This window comes from Emys orbicularis, chromosome 3 (assembly GCF_028017835.1).
Source record: "Emys orbicularis isolate rEmyOrb1 chromosome 3, rEmyOrb1.hap1, whole genome shotgun sequence".
Classification (NCBI taxonomy): domain Eukaryota; kingdom Metazoa; phylum Chordata; order Testudines; family Emydidae; genus Emys; species Emys orbicularis.
Genome location: NC_088685.1, coordinates 20,340,080 through 20,356,623, shown reverse-complemented (window position 1 = coordinate 20,356,623; position 16,544 = coordinate 20,340,080). Strand labels below are relative to the sequence as shown.

The following is a 16,544-nucleotide window of genomic DNA, read 5'->3' as shown; positions in this document are numbered from 1 at the left end:
TCAGGACGGAACAGGGGGCGGGGCCATGGTCTGGGCACTGGTGGCCCCCCAGGTGCTCAGGCCTAGCCTCCCCCAATGCGGGGGTCCCAACCAAGCCACTGCTGCTCCCCCATTAGTCCCCCGCAGACCTGCACCAGCTGGCATTCACGCCCTGTTCCACATGTGGCTGTGCATACAGTTCCCAGGGAATCTTTTCCGTCTTCAGCTTCCCTGCAGCTCCTGACTTACCCTGCAGCCTCTGCATCCAGCTTCGCTGTTGCTCCTTGCTAGCTCTGCAACTGCTGCTTTCAAAACAGCACCAGCTACTTACTGGTGCAGGACCTTTCCCCTTACCGGTCCAGGAGCGGGGAGGGGAGGCTGATGGGAGTTATAGTCCCTGCTTAGCAGATCCAGCACACTCATAAGGCTGGTACAGCAGCATATCTGGTCCCATGGAGGCAGACTCGTGGGGGGCACTTCTCAACTTGGTGATGTGAGTGGTGTGGCCTTTCTTTATTTTAAAAAAAGAGGTGGAAAAGCAGGTGACAGGAAAGGAAATCAGGGTGCCAGGCTAACAGCAGAACTATGGATGGAGAGGGAGCCAGCCCTGATGGCACAAAGGAAGACAGGAATGGGCTTGACTGGAGGTCAGGAGCAGAGAGCCTTGTACAAGCCCATTATGTAAAGAGGCGGGGATTTTAATTTTCTGCTCCAGTCTCATCTTTTGGTTTTGTTTGTTTAAAAGAAGTTTCTTACAAAAACAAGCTTTCTGTCTCTGGGGCTCAGACTTGCAAACACCCTCTTTAAAGTGCAATATAAATAAATAGCTGTAATAAATAGCAGCACTGTTATTAACCCATTTCCGCCCCCTCTCCCTGTAGCAGACATATGGTGTAGTAGAAACAGCTGATCCCATCCCGATGGTTAGCATTATGGTGCTCTCACACGGAGGGCCCATAAGGACATGGCACTTAGTATATGTGATGAAATATAACACCCGGGACTGTGGGTCAGGTAAGGTGGCTTAATGGCCACCTAATGTGCTGCTGTGGTGAGTGCTGAGATCTATAATGAAGGGAGCAATCCACATGCTTTTCAGCCAGCCAAATAGCTGATTGGTACAATGTATGATCTTCTGGGGGAGGGGGGCGCATGTGGGGGAATAAAGAAGAACATTTGGGGAATTGCCAGGGAAACAATGTAAAATGTAGGATATATATCTTGGAAGCTTGTGCCTGAGCCCTGGGTATTTGCACTCGAGGCTTCATGTTGTAGTTAACTCTTCTCCAGCCAACCTGGTTATGGTTCCCCTAGGAGCCTCTCAACACTGCTCCTTAACTGAGCACAATGGGTGCTGCTGACCCCTGCAAAAACGGCATACGCATCCCCAATTGACTGAAGCCACTGCTTCTTCCGAACTCCCACGCTGCCAACTCTCCACATGTTGTGAGCCACACAAGTGAAAAACCAAGCCTCAGATTTAGCAATGCAGAAAGCTACTTCGAGGCAACCGCTGCAGTATCAAGACTGGGCCCTGATTCAGTGAGGTGCTTAAGTATGTGCCTTACTTTAAGCATGTGAGTAGTCTCATTGACTTCAGTTGGACTCTCCACAGGCTTAATTATTTTGCTGAATTGGGACCTATAGCAGGAAGGCACTTTTCCCTTTTAAGGTTTGAAAAGAAAACATCTTGTGCTCTGTCCAGAGTCTTATCTGTGGTCAGAGCTACCGCTGGGTATTATTTGAATTTCATTTACAGAAAATATATCCTAGTGTTGGAAGAAAGTGTCCTTCGTTGAAGTGCCTGTGAGGGGCACGGATAATGGCTCCGGCTGAAGGATAATTTTTAGTAAAGAATCTTTAGCTTGAATATGAACTACCCATGGCTGAAGATTATATTGGTCTATGGCCAATGAAGCAATGTCTGCACTTGAAGCTACAGTATGAGTACAGTAGTTGTACTACTCTAATGGAACCCTTCTTGAAAGGTATTTCCTAAGATTCGTTTCCTTAGGGTTGGAAAAGCTGTTAGGAAGCTAAGAGGAAATCTGTTATCTAAGGCTAGTTCCTTTCTATGGGTGAACTATAATCCATTTAACAGCAACTTTAGCTGTATCTTTGCATTTCAATAAGCCTTAGTTTTAGAGGAATTTTGTTCTGTTCAGAAATTTTAAATCCAGTATTGTTTTTTAACGGTTGTTATGGAGCTTGCAATATTGTGAGATACAATGGATATATGGAAGTTTGCATTATTATCTGGCTTATTAATTTTTCACTTATTTTGAAAACATTTTGGGGAAACAGAATATTAACTGTGATTTGAGAGTGCAAAATTCATTTAATGCTCAGGATATCTTTTTTCAAAGGCACCAGCTGAGTACACATTCTCCTAGGACTTCATATTCAATAAGGAGCCTTCAGAAATCTTAGATAAAAGAAAATGCAATAACCTCTCACCCCATACACATATATGGAAATAATTGAAGATTACTTTTTAATAAAATTTCAAAGAGATCCTGGCACCCACCTTCTGTGCATTTCTTGACATAAACAGGATTGTCCCCAACAGCAACAATACATCTGTCTTGAAGTTTTAGTGAAATTACAGTAATCTCAATACTTTACTTATTTTCTTGTATAAACTACATGTATCACCACTTCTAGGCGCATGTATGTCGAACATAAAACACAACTCACTGTCACAGTATCAACTCCGGCTGCCTATATTGGTGGACATATTAGAAATGCCTATGACAGAGATGGCAAAAGGATTAAAAAAAACCCCACCTATTAATGTCAATTTAAATTCAGATCCACCAACTCAAGCAAACTCCTGCTAGGATAGGATTTGAAACATGCCCTGAAGGATAACCACCACAGGCTGGATCAAGCCAATAGAGAAAGTGAATTCCAGAGTAAGTGTGAGGCGTGATGTCTCAAGTAAGTTTTACATTCGTTTCGATCTTGTTTTTATTCACACGAGGGAGGGTCTAGACGGTATTTGTTTTTCAAAAGAATGTTTATGGGGGAAAATGTGTTCTTGTTTTCAATGAAATTATTTTTAAACATTTTGTTTAAATACCTGTTGGGGTATTTTATTTGTTGCCTATTAATGCAATAATAATACGTTGCACTCCTTTAGCGTGTCACAACCATTTAATAAGCCTAACTAAACCCATGTGATAGGGTATTATCCCATTTTAGTTAAACTGAAGCAGAAAAAAGTTGTGACTTATCCAAAGTGACACGGTGAATCAGTGACAGCCCTGGGAATGGATTCTGGGAGTCCTGACCAGTCCCATGCTTTAAGCCTGTGGACAACAGTGCCTTTTGTTTTTCACATGGGCTGCAGTTCTAGGTGATGAGTTACCGGTAGATGACAAATAACTTTGAATTTTTTAGTGTAATAGCTGCAGCAGTTACTGCTATAGCTATATTTATTTCAGGTACTATTCGTATACAGTACATTGGCAGCTGTGCTGTGTAAAAGCTGAAACAATTTATAAAAGATGTCAAAGAAGGAACAAGACAATGTCCTTTTAAAATTGTCTTCATTGTTGATATTTAAGGGCTCATGACTGCAACTCCTAATTTATAAAGTTTCAGTTTCAGTTGTTTGGACCTTTGTTACATTCAAGCTTAGTTGAGAAGAGGATTACGGATTTATATGATTTCCTGCATTCAGGACAATTAATCACCAATCCTATAAATCCAAGGATTTAATACTTTTGAGATTTCCAGTGAATTTATTCCAAATCTCTGTATACATATACAGAGCTATTCATTATTTTTTTTTTTTGCCATAATGCTCTGATTGTACTGTTAATAACTGTAGAATGGCTGAATTGTATTGATTGTCTGATTTAAAAAGCGACAAAGAGTCCTGTGGCACCTTATAGACTAACAGATGTGTTGGAGCATAAGCTTTCGTGGGTGAATACCCACTTTGTCAGTATTCACCCACGAAAGCTTATGCTCCAATACGTCTGTTAGTCTATAAGGTGCCACAGGACTCTGTCGCTTTTAACAGATCCAGACTAACACGGCTCCCCTCTGATCTTGTCTGATTTAAGTTGCTGCTCCTGCAATATGTTCCATACAGGTAGATCCCAGTGTCTGTGCAGAGCTCCATTGACTTCAGGGATCTGTCCATGCAGTGCCTAGCAGGGTGGAGGTAGTTAGATTGTAAACTCTTAAAGTGGAGGAAACTATAACTTCTATGTTTGAAAGCACCAAGCACACTGCTGTCAGAAACAACAAATACACCCCTACGCCTATATAACGCTGTCCTTGGGAGCCAAAAAACCTTACCGCGTTATAGGTGAAACCGCGTTATATCGAACTTGCTTTGATCCGCCGGAGTGCGCAGCCCTGCCCGCCCGGAGCGCTGCTTTACTGCGTTATATCCGAATTCGTGTTATATTGGGGTAGAGGTGTATGTGAATATGACATTATTCAACAAAGTATATAGCTAATTAGTATTTCAGGTACTGGTATATGTTTAGCCACAGGATCAACTCCCACCGGTCGTGTAAGACATGTAAATGATCTGAAACCTCCTCCCCCAGTGAGGAGGATATTTCTTGCATCACTCAACCCTCCCTTATAACATCTCCAAGCTACTGTGATGTTTGGATCTGGCTCAGAACCTCATGGCTTAGGACCTCTGTACCATTGACAACTTTTATAAGACACTGTACCTGAATGCAGCACACTTCTAACATGCACCCAGCGTTGAGGTTTTGAGTTGCTTACATTTGTTCTAGATTAGATGAATAATTCACCTGACTTTTTGGTTAAACAACTTTGGAGGTGTCCAAGGAATCAGTGCTCACTAGTGCATTTTGATTCCTTTTTGCACAGCAGGTGATCTTCTGAAAGAGCAGTATGTTGTTTACTAGATTAAAGTATTTAATTTTATAGGTAGAAATCCTGGAACCTTGTTTACAGAGAAGCTTGCAATCCTCTTTAGCCCACACCTAATCTAACTGGGTTGACACGTAAGATCTCTGCCTGCACACGGTTTTTATATGCAACAATAGATCAAAGCCTACAGGAACAGGCTCTTACATATTTTCTTTATAGTCAATTTTTAACCTGAAAATAGTGTATTAATAGGATTGTGTTTAGACTTTAACAATATATATGCCTTGTCCATGAACACTAAAACTGATTTGTGAGCCTGGCTAGGTCAATTTGTGAGCCTGGCTAGGTCAGTTGGTAGCACATCAGACTTTTAATCTGAGGGTCCAGGGTTCAAGTCCCTGGTCAGGTGGTAAACTATTTACTAAGTTCTTAAAAATGTGTGCCTTTAGGAGGGAGGAATAGCTCAGTGGTTTGAGCATTGGCCTGCTAAACCCAGGGTTGTGAGCTCAATCCTTGAGGGGGACCCTTTAGGGATTTAGGGCAAAAATCTGCCTGGGGAGTGGTCCTGCTTTGAGCAGGGGGTTGGACTAGATGACCTCCTGAGGTCCCGTCCAACCGGACAGTCTATGATTTGTTAACAACAATGTATTTTAAATTGCTGTATTGTCTGCAAGAGAACAAAGAATCAGTCCCTATTTGAAGGAGAAAGTCTGACATTGAGAAATGAACTTGACTAATTCTAAATCCTTATTAATTTAACGTAACCATATAAAGGTGATGGCCGTTGCTGTACCCCAACAAACTTTCCAAGGCTTATACCGAAGAGTGAAGACAGGGTAGAAGGCAAAGGGCAAATTGAGGGTGGGGAAGGTGGTAATACTCTTGTAGTAGATGTTCCAAATCTTGATCACACATGGTCATTGGGTTCCTTGGGTTTGGCTCCCACTCAGTGGGATCTGAATATATTGTGGGCTTTGCTAGGATTCTCAGGTGTGGCTTCCCCACAATGCTGCTTGGATGGCCTGCTGGACTTTTAGGGCTTGGCTCCCCCTTGAAATAACTCAGATGCCTTGCTAGGCTCAGTTCCTTTTTGGTCCAGGAGGGAAAAAAAAACTGGTATGTTCCAGGACCACCTACTCATGGTGTCAAAATTTGAGGCTGCTATTAGTAAGTGGTACAGATCTTCATAATATGATTGCCTCTTTCCTTTCTTACGTGCTTTGAGGAGCAGGGAAACAGTTAATAATGTTGACATTTAAAGAATCCTCATTGCACACCTAAATTAATCCCTCATTGAGATGAAAATGGTAGTCCACACCTCTTAAAGGTACAATATGGTTTTAGGTTCCCTGCTAGTTCAGGCAGACATAGCTGCATAGGTCACATTTTCACGGTCACGTCAGCAAGCACAAGGGCTAAGAGAACAACAAGACAAATTTTTGTGCTCCCTTCTAATTTGAAAACAACTAGAAAAAGTTTCCAGATTTTGTATGTGAATATTTGCTATGTTTAGAGTAATAAAACAAGCCAGACCACAAAACCCTACCATAAGTGACTGAAAAATTACTTCTCAACATACAGACGTCCCCCAACTTATGCAATTGTTCCGTTCCGGAAAGCCTTGCATAACTCGAAAATCCTATTTCTGGCTTATGGAACTTTTCCCATAAGTGTGAATTTGCGTAAATTGGGTCTTGCGTAAGCTGGGGAGTGTCTGTACTTAGTTACCATCTGCTAACATTGTTGTGGCATTGCAATACCGTGTCACGTATGGTTCAAAGGGCTGGTTTTGGGATAGGAGTGAAATAGTACATGTCTCAGACTCACTGTTTACAAGCCAACCCTAGAAACATTTGTACCTGCTTTCCAGAAACATTATAACTATACGAGTGCTAGTACAGATGCAAGTGCTAGCATGAAAAGGGCTCAAGTTTTCATGACGTGATAAATATGCCCAAACCCTGTTACGCTGGTGCTTATACCATTACCAGCACTGTTGGAGAAGAGGTATAAAATTTTCTTGTGTAGATAAGACAACTTGTCTTCAGAGTTTCTGAATAAAAACTGTGAGGACTTCAGGATCTGACCACCAGTTTGGGTTTTTTTTTGTCTCCAATAAAGAAAAGAAAAGGCGGAACTGTCTACTTATTTTTTTATTCTGTGAGTTCTGCTGTAATTTAAAACCATAAACAAATCAGAGGCAAGATGGTAAGGAAGCCCTTTTTCTGAACCTTGTAGAAAGCCGGATGTCCAGCCACAGACACAAAGGCCTGGTCTATGATTTCTAGCAAAAAAAAAAAAAAAAGTTTAAAACACATATTGCTCAGTAAAAGAGTGCTAGTTTCCAAACTTGGTGTAAAGAGGGCCAAATAAATAAGAGACAAGATTTATCGAGTGATGAACCCAACAAAATTGTATAAGATCTAGTTACAAGAAAAACTCAACAGATGTATCAATTATAATATACAGACAGTTATGTAAAGGAGCCCGTCCTGTGTGACAATGATTTAAAAACTGTCCAACTATAGCAGCTAATACCATCGTAATTCAAAATTACGTTTTACTGGTTGACTGTTCTGAAGAGCTGCTGGTGTCTAGACTTTTAGAAGAATGTTCTCTTAAGACTTCCAAAGAACTAGTGATATCCAGACTTTCTGAAGAAATGGGTCTATACCCTTCTGTAGAACTGATGATATCCAAAGTTTTGGAAGAATGGATGCTATAGCCTTTTGAACTGGCATCTCTTATGGTTATCTCCTGCATGGATCCGAATGTTAATGGAACAAAGCCTTCACTGTCAGTTGTGAGAACAATCCAGGTTGACCCTATGAGGACATTAAAATATCTATTTATTAACAATACCTTTTTTTGCAACTCAGTATATTTTAGGCATAAATAATATTACCAAATACTGACCCTTTGATGCAACACAAAATCTGAAAATTGAATTTAACAAGAAAAGAATGTTTACTGTTTTTTCTAGCTAAGCCTAGAGGTGAGATAAATTGGATTTTCTCTGAAAGAAAAAACATGTATTGTTGTGTAATATGCTACTGACTGAAAAATCAGACAACAGCTGTGCAAAAGCCAGTTCTCTCAGACCAACTTTCCCACCAGAAGCCACAGCTACAACACATATATCTTGACACAATTTCAGATTAGGAATGGGAATGAAATTCTGAACACTGAGATGCAGACGTGCCTTTTTCTTCTTTTCTGGTCTCCTGTTCAATGAAATATTCAGAGGTCAAGCCAATATTTAGTGCCAACAGAGCTAAATAAGATCAACTGCACACTATAGTCTTGACATTTGAGTTAATATTTTAAGTAAAACACAACTCAACCCCCAATTTGGCATCAAAGCCCCATCCTGGATAAAGGGCTAGCCTTCTGGTCTCTCTGAGTGCAGCCCCTCTGTTGTCAGGCCTTTTGCATTTATCTGTCCCTGGGTGGAATTCTACAATTCTCCCACTCTTACACCAGGACATGAGCTATAGTACTCTCTCTATCAACTGTGGTTACCAAGCAGGTCTGACCGGGCTTGGCACCTATAATTCCTCCCTTGGGGGTGTCTGTGCAGAGAAGGGCAACAAAAACTGCTTAAGGGTATGGAACCTTCTGAACAGAGGTTAAAAAGATTGGGGCTGCTGAGCTTAGAAAGGAGACAACTAAGGGGGGGATACGACAGAGGTCTATGAATATCATAAATAGTGTGGAGAAAGTAAATTAAGGAAGCGTTATGTATCCCATCACGTAACACAAGAATCAGGGGTCGCCCAACAAAATTACTGGGCAGAAGGTTTAAAACAAACATGAGGAAGTACTTCTTCACACAACGCATAGTCAACCTGTGGAACTCATTTATTCCTGAGCGAATTCTGTGCCAAAAAATTAAAAATTCTCTACCAAAAAATGTAAAAATCTGCAAAATTCTGCATATTTTATTTGTCTAAATAACACTATATAATCACACCCATTTCAATTATTTTGGTAATTTATTTCAAAATACCTGTCAGCAACTATATCTGTAACAATACAGACAACAAAAAAATCTCCCCTGGAGTAGAGAGTTAAAGAAACCCCTATGACAAGCCAGTTCCTGTTTCTCTGCCCCCTCCTCCCCAGAGCCCAGCTGAGGGGCCAGACACCCACACTCCCTTCCCCAAGAGCCCACCTGTGGGACGCCCCCTCGCCCAAACACACACACACCCCGTCCCCCCGAGCCCAGCTGCAGGGCACCCCCCAGGCCAGACATTCTCAACCCCTCCCCCACAGAGCCCAGCTGCGGGGCATCTCCAGCCAGACACCCACACCCCAAACTCCCCGGAGCCCAACTGCAGGGCACCGCACCAGCCCAGACACTAGCACCCCCTACCACCCAGAAATCCAGAGAGAGAAACAGACTGATGCTGGGTCCTGGGCTTGTACTGCATTTCCTGCACGCTGCCTCCTTCCTCCAGGGCGTGCCAGGAACTGCAGCTGCCGGGAACTCTCCAGCTCCCCCTCCCCCCAGCAGTGTCTTCTATTTGCAAGCCAGGCTCTGCTCTGTCCAGCGGCTCCTAGTGGCAGCCAGCAGCACATTTCTATGAGGAAAAAAAAGGAAATTCTGCGCAGAACATTAATTCTGCGCAAATTGCGCAGTGGTGCAGAATTCCCCCAGGAGTAACTCATTCCTAGGGAATGTTGTGAAAGCCAAAAGTATAACTGGGTTAAAAAAAAAACAATGAGATAAGTCCATGAAGGACAGAGCCATCAATGGCTATTAGCCAAGATAGTCATGGATGCAACCCCATGCTCTGGGTGTTCCTAAAGCTCTGACTGCTAGATCCTGGGACTAGACTACAGGGGATGGTTCACTCGATAATTGCCCTGTTCTGTTCATTCCCTCTGAAGCATCTGGCGCTGTCCACTGTTGAAAGACAGGATAATGAGCTATATGAACCATTGGGTCTGACCCAATATGGCCATTCTTATGTTCTTAAACAGCCTAGCAATCAGGTCAACAAACAGAATTCATAAATCTTTACAGAGCAATTTCATCACCCGCCCCATCCAATTCAAATTGGATATGGCAATACTAGTGAAACAATCATTTACTGTATGTAACTAGTGATTTTGAAAGCAATGTTAGTATTTAAACATGACTAAAGATTTCCCTACCTACACTGGCAGTGACAAATATGACCAGTAGCTCAAAGGTTCCACAAAGTATTTTTATTAGATACTAGATAGATAGATATTAGATATGCTTAGACATTTCCATAAAGATTTATTTTATAAGGTGTTACATAAACACCCATAACAAAGATGTGCACATAATGTACTAAGCTTTTAATTTCAGTTCTTAGGTTTAAAAGAAAATTTCAAATTAATGTAATAAAAACCAACAGAGAGCTTGTTTATGCGCGCGCGCACACACACACACACACACACACACATATATATATGTGCTGCTTCTAGCCATATGGTTTCAATATAATGAATTTAAATAATTTTAGAAGGGAAAAATTCTTCAAGTCCTAAATCTCTGGGCCTGTTGCTATTTCATGTAGTATTCTTACTAGTGTTACACTACCTACATGCTTTCAAACTGTAAAAATGTTACTGGATTAGAGGTGTATACTTTTGCTAATTTTCACATCCAATAAGCAAGTCTTCTCATATTTTATCTCATCACTTTTGCAATCACAAACTGGTTTGGAAAAAAAAAGTGAGTTCAGTAAGCACATTTCCCAGCTGCTCCATTTACTTCTATTATGTAACACATTGCAAGAAATGTCACAAGAAGATTATTAAAAGCAAATGAACTTTAATCTTATGCTTAATACCTCATTTGAACCTCACTTTACAATTCAGGCATTTGAAGATATTACTACTAGTATGAGTAATGTAGCCAGTAATATTACTTATGTTCATTTAAAAAATGACAAAAACCATGATTTTTTTCTACTAAAAAAAAAAAAGAACTTTAGACAATATAACTAATCATGCCTTTTTGATAAGACATAAAAAATAGAGGCCCTAGTCACTGGTGGTCATTAAAGACTTAATGGGCCTTCTTGTAAAAGAAGTTATGTTAATCTCACTGTCCTGGACAAATTTCAGTTTAGTAATTAGATGCTGCATTTCCAAAATTTGTCTGCTTTTCCCTAGTGGACTTAGCATAAACGTCTGTGTGCGCCACTGTGTGCTGTTCACTAATCACCATGTTTCACCAGAGAGGTGGCTGCATTTCAGTGGTGGTTGAAGAAATAACTTTTTATACAGTATAAAGGTTTTTTTTAATCTCTCAGTATTAAAGGTGCTATATGCTGTAATAACAAAATTGTATTAATAATCTTTCCTAGAATGTAGGTACTAGTGAATGATGCACAATGATTTTATCTAGTCATAGGAATATAAAACATATCTGAACTCTAACCACCATGTATCTGAAAAGTCAGTACTTCTGAAAGTATGAAGCAGTAGCCTCCGTCTTTAAGAGCTGAGCACAGCGACATGCCAATGGACTTTTCCTGCATGTGTTAAACTCTAGTTGTTGGAAAATACTGTACAGAACATTTCCAGCAGAGAAACATTTCACATCTCAAAGATGTATCTTTTATATCTTTGCCACAAACAAAACATCAGGTTGGATGGGGGGTATGTGTGAGGTGAGTGGATAATGGCAGAGAAGAAAAAAAACCCAATAATATAAGATTGACAATGGCTGGAGAAATCAATCAGAAAAATAAGCATAACAAAATCCCCAAATCTGCCTTTGCGGTGTTAAAAAAGAATGACAAAATTGGTTATATGAGAGTAGATGATGAACTTGACAGGTTAAAATACTGAACAGGGATTCTAAGAAATGATTAATTCAGACAACCAGACCTGTCAGTCAGAATTCTCTTTGTAAAAGCTACAAAGTCTGAATTAAAAAATGGGATAAATATGATTTTCCTGCACCTCCACCTGTTAGTTAAACAAAGGCAAATGAACACAACAAAGCTTTGGACAGGAAATCTAGATTTTAGGTAAAAAGGAACTAATTTTAATACAAGAACATAAATTGGGTATTTTTAATATCTTTTCATTGTTTTACACCTTGTCTTTTTTCTAAATAAGACTGTATTTGTTGCTAATGCAAATTGAGAACGTCACATATCTGAACTTCATTGTATTGGATGAACAGAACTTACCATGTTGCATTTCAACAAGAGAGAGACTGAAAATCTGCTGAACTATACTTAGACGGAGTTTACCATCACATAGAATAACAGCTCGCCTTTCATCTATCCCACTTCCAGAAAGCTGCTTCTGGAGATACAAGGAAGAAACCATTAGGTATAGCTGAGTGTGTTTTAGTTACAGAGCTATTAAAATAGGACAGTTTCATCAAAACACCATCACACAGATTTGTTTTCAACAATAGTACCACTTGCAAAAATCAAATACTACATTTGTCTGCACCAACTAGTTTGCAAGGGTTATGGTCTGAAATCCCTTTACTTATGATGAAAACATCAGTGAGCAATGGTATCAAAGTAACTACAATATAAGGTTAGTGTGCATGTGGACAGAGGATGAGAGATCATGCTACATGGCTGACATGGAACCAATGGTAAGAGTTCATCCTCACTTAGCCCAATTTTTTGTTGCTGTATTTGTTAATATTTGTTTATTGGCAACTTTCAATTTATGCCTTTTTGTAACTAAACTGACTTTATTTACAGTCAGTTTCCCTTTCTTCTTCAAATGCAACAAGGCTTGTGTAGTACATACCGTAGGGGAAAAAATGTTTACCCCCAAACAATTGTTTTCACCGACTTTCTTAAAACCTCATAAATTTATTTCTGTTTATTAATGGAGTGTGTAAACCCCCCTTCCCCCCCACGCACTCTCTAAGACTGAATGTAGTCTAGTGCTAGTCTACCTTAAGTACCACTGCCCAAATACAGTCTTCAGAACGTGTCTCCCACATGGCAGGTGAACGGGTTTTTAAATCTATCCAGAAGATAAGTCATTATCAAGGCTATGGAGAGTCCTGTGGCACCTTTAAGACTAACAGATGTTAGTCTTAAAGGTGCCACAGGACTCTCTCTTGCTTTTTACAGATCCAAACTAACACAGCTACCCCTCTGATACTATCAAGGCTATATACTGTGAGCGAATGTAACTTTATCCTAAATAAAATAGCCAGAGCACTTATAAGAATTCCCTGAGAACCCTTAATGTCTCTGTCAGGGCAAACATTACGAGGCAAATCGTGTCCCCTCTTCTGTGCTGTCGAAGGACCCATACTGAAAAAACAGTTCAGTTACATTTCATGGGGGAGCTTGGAGGTGCACAGGAGTTGTTTATCTAGCTACCACTGTCCCACAAAGCCATTTCATTGCCTGGGGTTTGAGAAGAGGAAAGAAGAAAAAATCATTCCTTCATTGTTGGCATTCTTTAAATCTGCAATCTGGCAGTGCTCTGATAGCCTAGATTTGGATGAATCTGAGTAGCAACTGACTCTAAACATGATATTGTGACAGGTTTCAGAGTATGCATCCGAAGAAGTGGGTTGTAGCCCACGAAAGCTTATGCTCTAATAAATTTGTTAGTCTCTAAGGTGCCACAAGTACTCCTATGATATTGTGGTGATCCATGTTTATTGTGTCAATGATTTCCATAGTAAATATACTCATTTTACTGGTAAAAAGTTATATTTTCTAACTGTTAGGTTTCACACTAAACCTGTGATCTGAAGGGCAAACTAAGTTCTTTCCTTCTCACAAAATTATATGTGAAGAAGGATCTACAGGACACATTGTATACTTAGTTAAACTTGTGCAACCCCTTTGCATAGGTACAACTCAACTGGCTAGATTTCAATTTCAGATAGATACGGTAAATCTTTGGTCTCGGATTCCAACAATTGTTTAAACTCTTAAAAAATTAATGAGGGTAGCGACTAAAAGTGGGAGTAGGTTTAATTGCCTAGAATTTTTAGATACGAAAAGCGTTTCTTTTTAAATATGGAAAGAGCACTAGAACTTAACAGAACTTCATCAGAAGGCCCTGATCCTGTAACTGAATCGGTATATGCAGACCCATGCACTGAGGTAAATGGGAATCCACAAAGGTGCAGGGGCCTGGATCTGGCTGTAGGATATGAGCATAAGTGAGAAGATGGGGGTAATGAGTAGCAGACACTCATTAATAGGGAAATCATATAATTTACATTGTTTAAAATCTGCAGAATAATGGAACCATTGTTGGCATAAATTGAACCCTATTAATAGTTAAACGATAACATTATCTTCCCTTCTTTTTTAAAATATGGCCCTATTCATCACTACGTGCACCAGTGATGAAAATAAAGTATGGATGAAAAACACTGAAGCAATATACTTGTGAAATGGCAATATTTTTAGTTTAAAATCTCATGAGATATCAAATATTTTAATCTTTTTTTATTTCCTATCAGCAAAATCTGACAATAGACAATTCTGTTAGCACCATGACCATAGACAGGGACTGGTATACAAGCTGGTAAAACATCTCTTCTGAATAGGAATTAAAGTCCCAATCCTTATTATACCACATCGAAATTAAGGCCCTAATTAAACCTAACTGAACGTAATGGGATTTCTCACATGTAAAGTTCAGCACATGAATAACTGTTTGCAGGATTGGGGCCTTACTGGGCATAATCTGGAACGAGACTCTTGCAGAGCTATACATTTTAAAGATATCTATACTCTTAAAATATATGGCCACAAACAGATTTTACACTGAGCTTTCAGCATTAAACTTACCTGATAAGTGATGTTAATAAAAGAGGGCTCCTGAGAAGACGGGTATGCTGGAAGAAATTTCTTCCTGGATTTTAGAAGTTCTGTTAGCTCAGAAAGGTGATGCTGTACGTCTGTAAAATTGCCACATAATTTTTCTATGTTCTTAGATAAATAACTTGCTTCTTTTTCATCTAGCAGAATGTTATTTTTAGGAGAATTTGAAATTTCTGGAACTACATCCGCCTGCCCTTTTGGAGATGCTGGTCTGTTAGAAAATGCAGTAGGTGTTCTAAGCCCATGTAGGGCCAATGATCGATTAATTGGTTCAACATCCAAAGTTTCCAGAGCTGGAGGAAAATCCATGGAAATCTTTCTTTCTTCGACGTCTCTCACACTTGACAACAGGCGTTGCTCATAAGTAGGGCTTTTAATTTCTTCAATAAGTTTTCTTTTGCTACTAGGAGATTGAATAATAGCATGACCTGGTATCAGGAGTCCACTGCTTAGAGGATGAACTTCTGTATAGAGAATTTCTGGTGGCTCTCTTTTCACAGGTATGTTCAAAAAGGCATTCAAACTGGAGTTACCACTTGTTCCTGCAGATGCTGAAGAACCCTCTTCAAATATTATTTCTTTGATCATCAAACGGATGACATACTTGTCTGACCTTGAAGATGGCAGAAATGCAGGGTCAGTGAATTTCTGCTTTCCAACTAAAATCAATAACAATTTATCGGTTAGGAAGCATAAGCCCTTTGGTCTTTCACTTTTCTCAAGCTGAATTTGTTGAATATTGGGTAAATGGGATGAAGTCAAAGAATAGACCAAAATAATGTTACAAGTATTGGAGGCTACTGACACAGTATGAGTTTTATGATCAAAAGCCATTATGTCGGGGACCAGAATGCCTGGGATGCTGACTTTTCTGGTAGTGGTAACCTTTCTTTCAAAAGTCACCAAGATCAGGTGTGAAGAGTCCTGGCCGCTTCCTGTTAGGTAGTCCTTGTGCCTAAGTTGGATGAGAGGACTGGAACTAAGTCTTTGTTTGCTGGAAAGGATATGGGTTAGATCCACAGGAGCTGATGAAGGAGAAGGTACTGAAACAATGGGCACAGATTTTTCTGAGTCTAGTGATTTCCCCCCCACATCTATGGAGAACTCTTCATCACCACATAATACAGTAGACGGTGAAGGAAAAGAATTTGTTTCACCACCAGCTGGGACTTCAAATGCAATACCTGAATTTAAGCCACAGATCTTATCTAATGGAAGCTCAGTAGCAACAGCAACTTGGGAATCCAAAGTAGCTTCTACAGCACAGATGTAGCCTCCCACATCAAATACAGGGCAAAACTCGCAAGAATTTAAAGTTTTCTGAGCATCATCCCATATATAGGAATGAAGTGCACTGCCTATAGCAACTACTAAGCGATTGCCTTCCTTAGTCCAACAAGCGCAGTGGATGAGACCACTACCTTTTATATCAGCTTTAATTCTGGAGTTGTTGCGACGAACCGAGTGTAAGACTGAGGCATCCCGTGTAGTAAGCACAGCCAAGATCTCTTTCTTTGGATGCCACACACAGCCCTGGGGAAGCACTGGAAATGGCTCACCAGTTTCACAAATCTGAGAAACCAAGAGTTTATTCCTTTCTGAAATGTTATAGTTCAGCTGCCAAATAGTGATGTGCTTTTTATGCTGAACAGCAAGCAGAGTCGTGGTGTCTGTAGCATATGGGCCCCAGTAAAGTCCATGAACATGTTCAAACTGACCAATAACACTCGAGTCACCAAACTTTGGTTCTCCATTATGAAGGTGTAAAGCAGTCAGTATCACTTGCTTCCCATCCGTCCAGGCAATACCATGCACAGGGTGGATTGCCTGATACAAAGCATTAAGGCCAGTTCTCAGAAGTTTTCCTTTTCCCAGCTCCAT

At 40.2% G+C, this 16,544-nt stretch overlaps 1 protein-coding gene across 2 annotated transcripts; it reads right to left on the bottom strand.

Annotated features, from left to right (window-relative positions):
• Positions 1–7,127: 7,127 nt before the first annotated feature.
• LOC135876127 (WD repeat and coiled-coil-containing protein-like) lies at positions 7,128–16,544 on the bottom strand. Of its 2 annotated transcripts, XM_065401309.1 has the most exons (3): positions 14,631–16,544; positions 12,027–12,144; positions 7,128–7,670 (listed from the first exon to the last, which is right to left on the bottom strand). In XM_065401309.1, exons 1-3 carry the CDS (start codon positions 16,542–16,544, stop codon positions 7,399–7,401), a joined length of 2,304 nt encoding a protein of 767 aa, XP_065257381.1. In that variant the 3' UTR covers positions 7,128–7,398. The 2 variants fall into 2 exon arrangements, with proteins under 2 accessions (XP_065257381.1, XP_065257382.1); XM_065401310.1 differs by lacking the exon at positions 12,027–12,144 and having other exon boundaries at positions 7,559–7,670.

Coding starts and splice junctions, on each gene's coding strand:
- LOC135876127 (XM_065401309.1), bottom strand. CDS start 16,544: ATGGAGCTGGGAAAAGGAAAACTTCTGAGAACTGGCCTTAATGCTTTG. Junction 12,145..14,630: donor TTATTAACATCACTTATCAG/GTAAGTTTAATG, acceptor TTGTATCTCCAG/AAGCAGCTTTCTGGAAGTGG. Junction 7,671..12,026: donor TCTTGTTGAAATGCAACATG/GTAAGTTCTGTT, acceptor ATGTCCTCATAG/GGTCAACCTGGATTGTTCTC.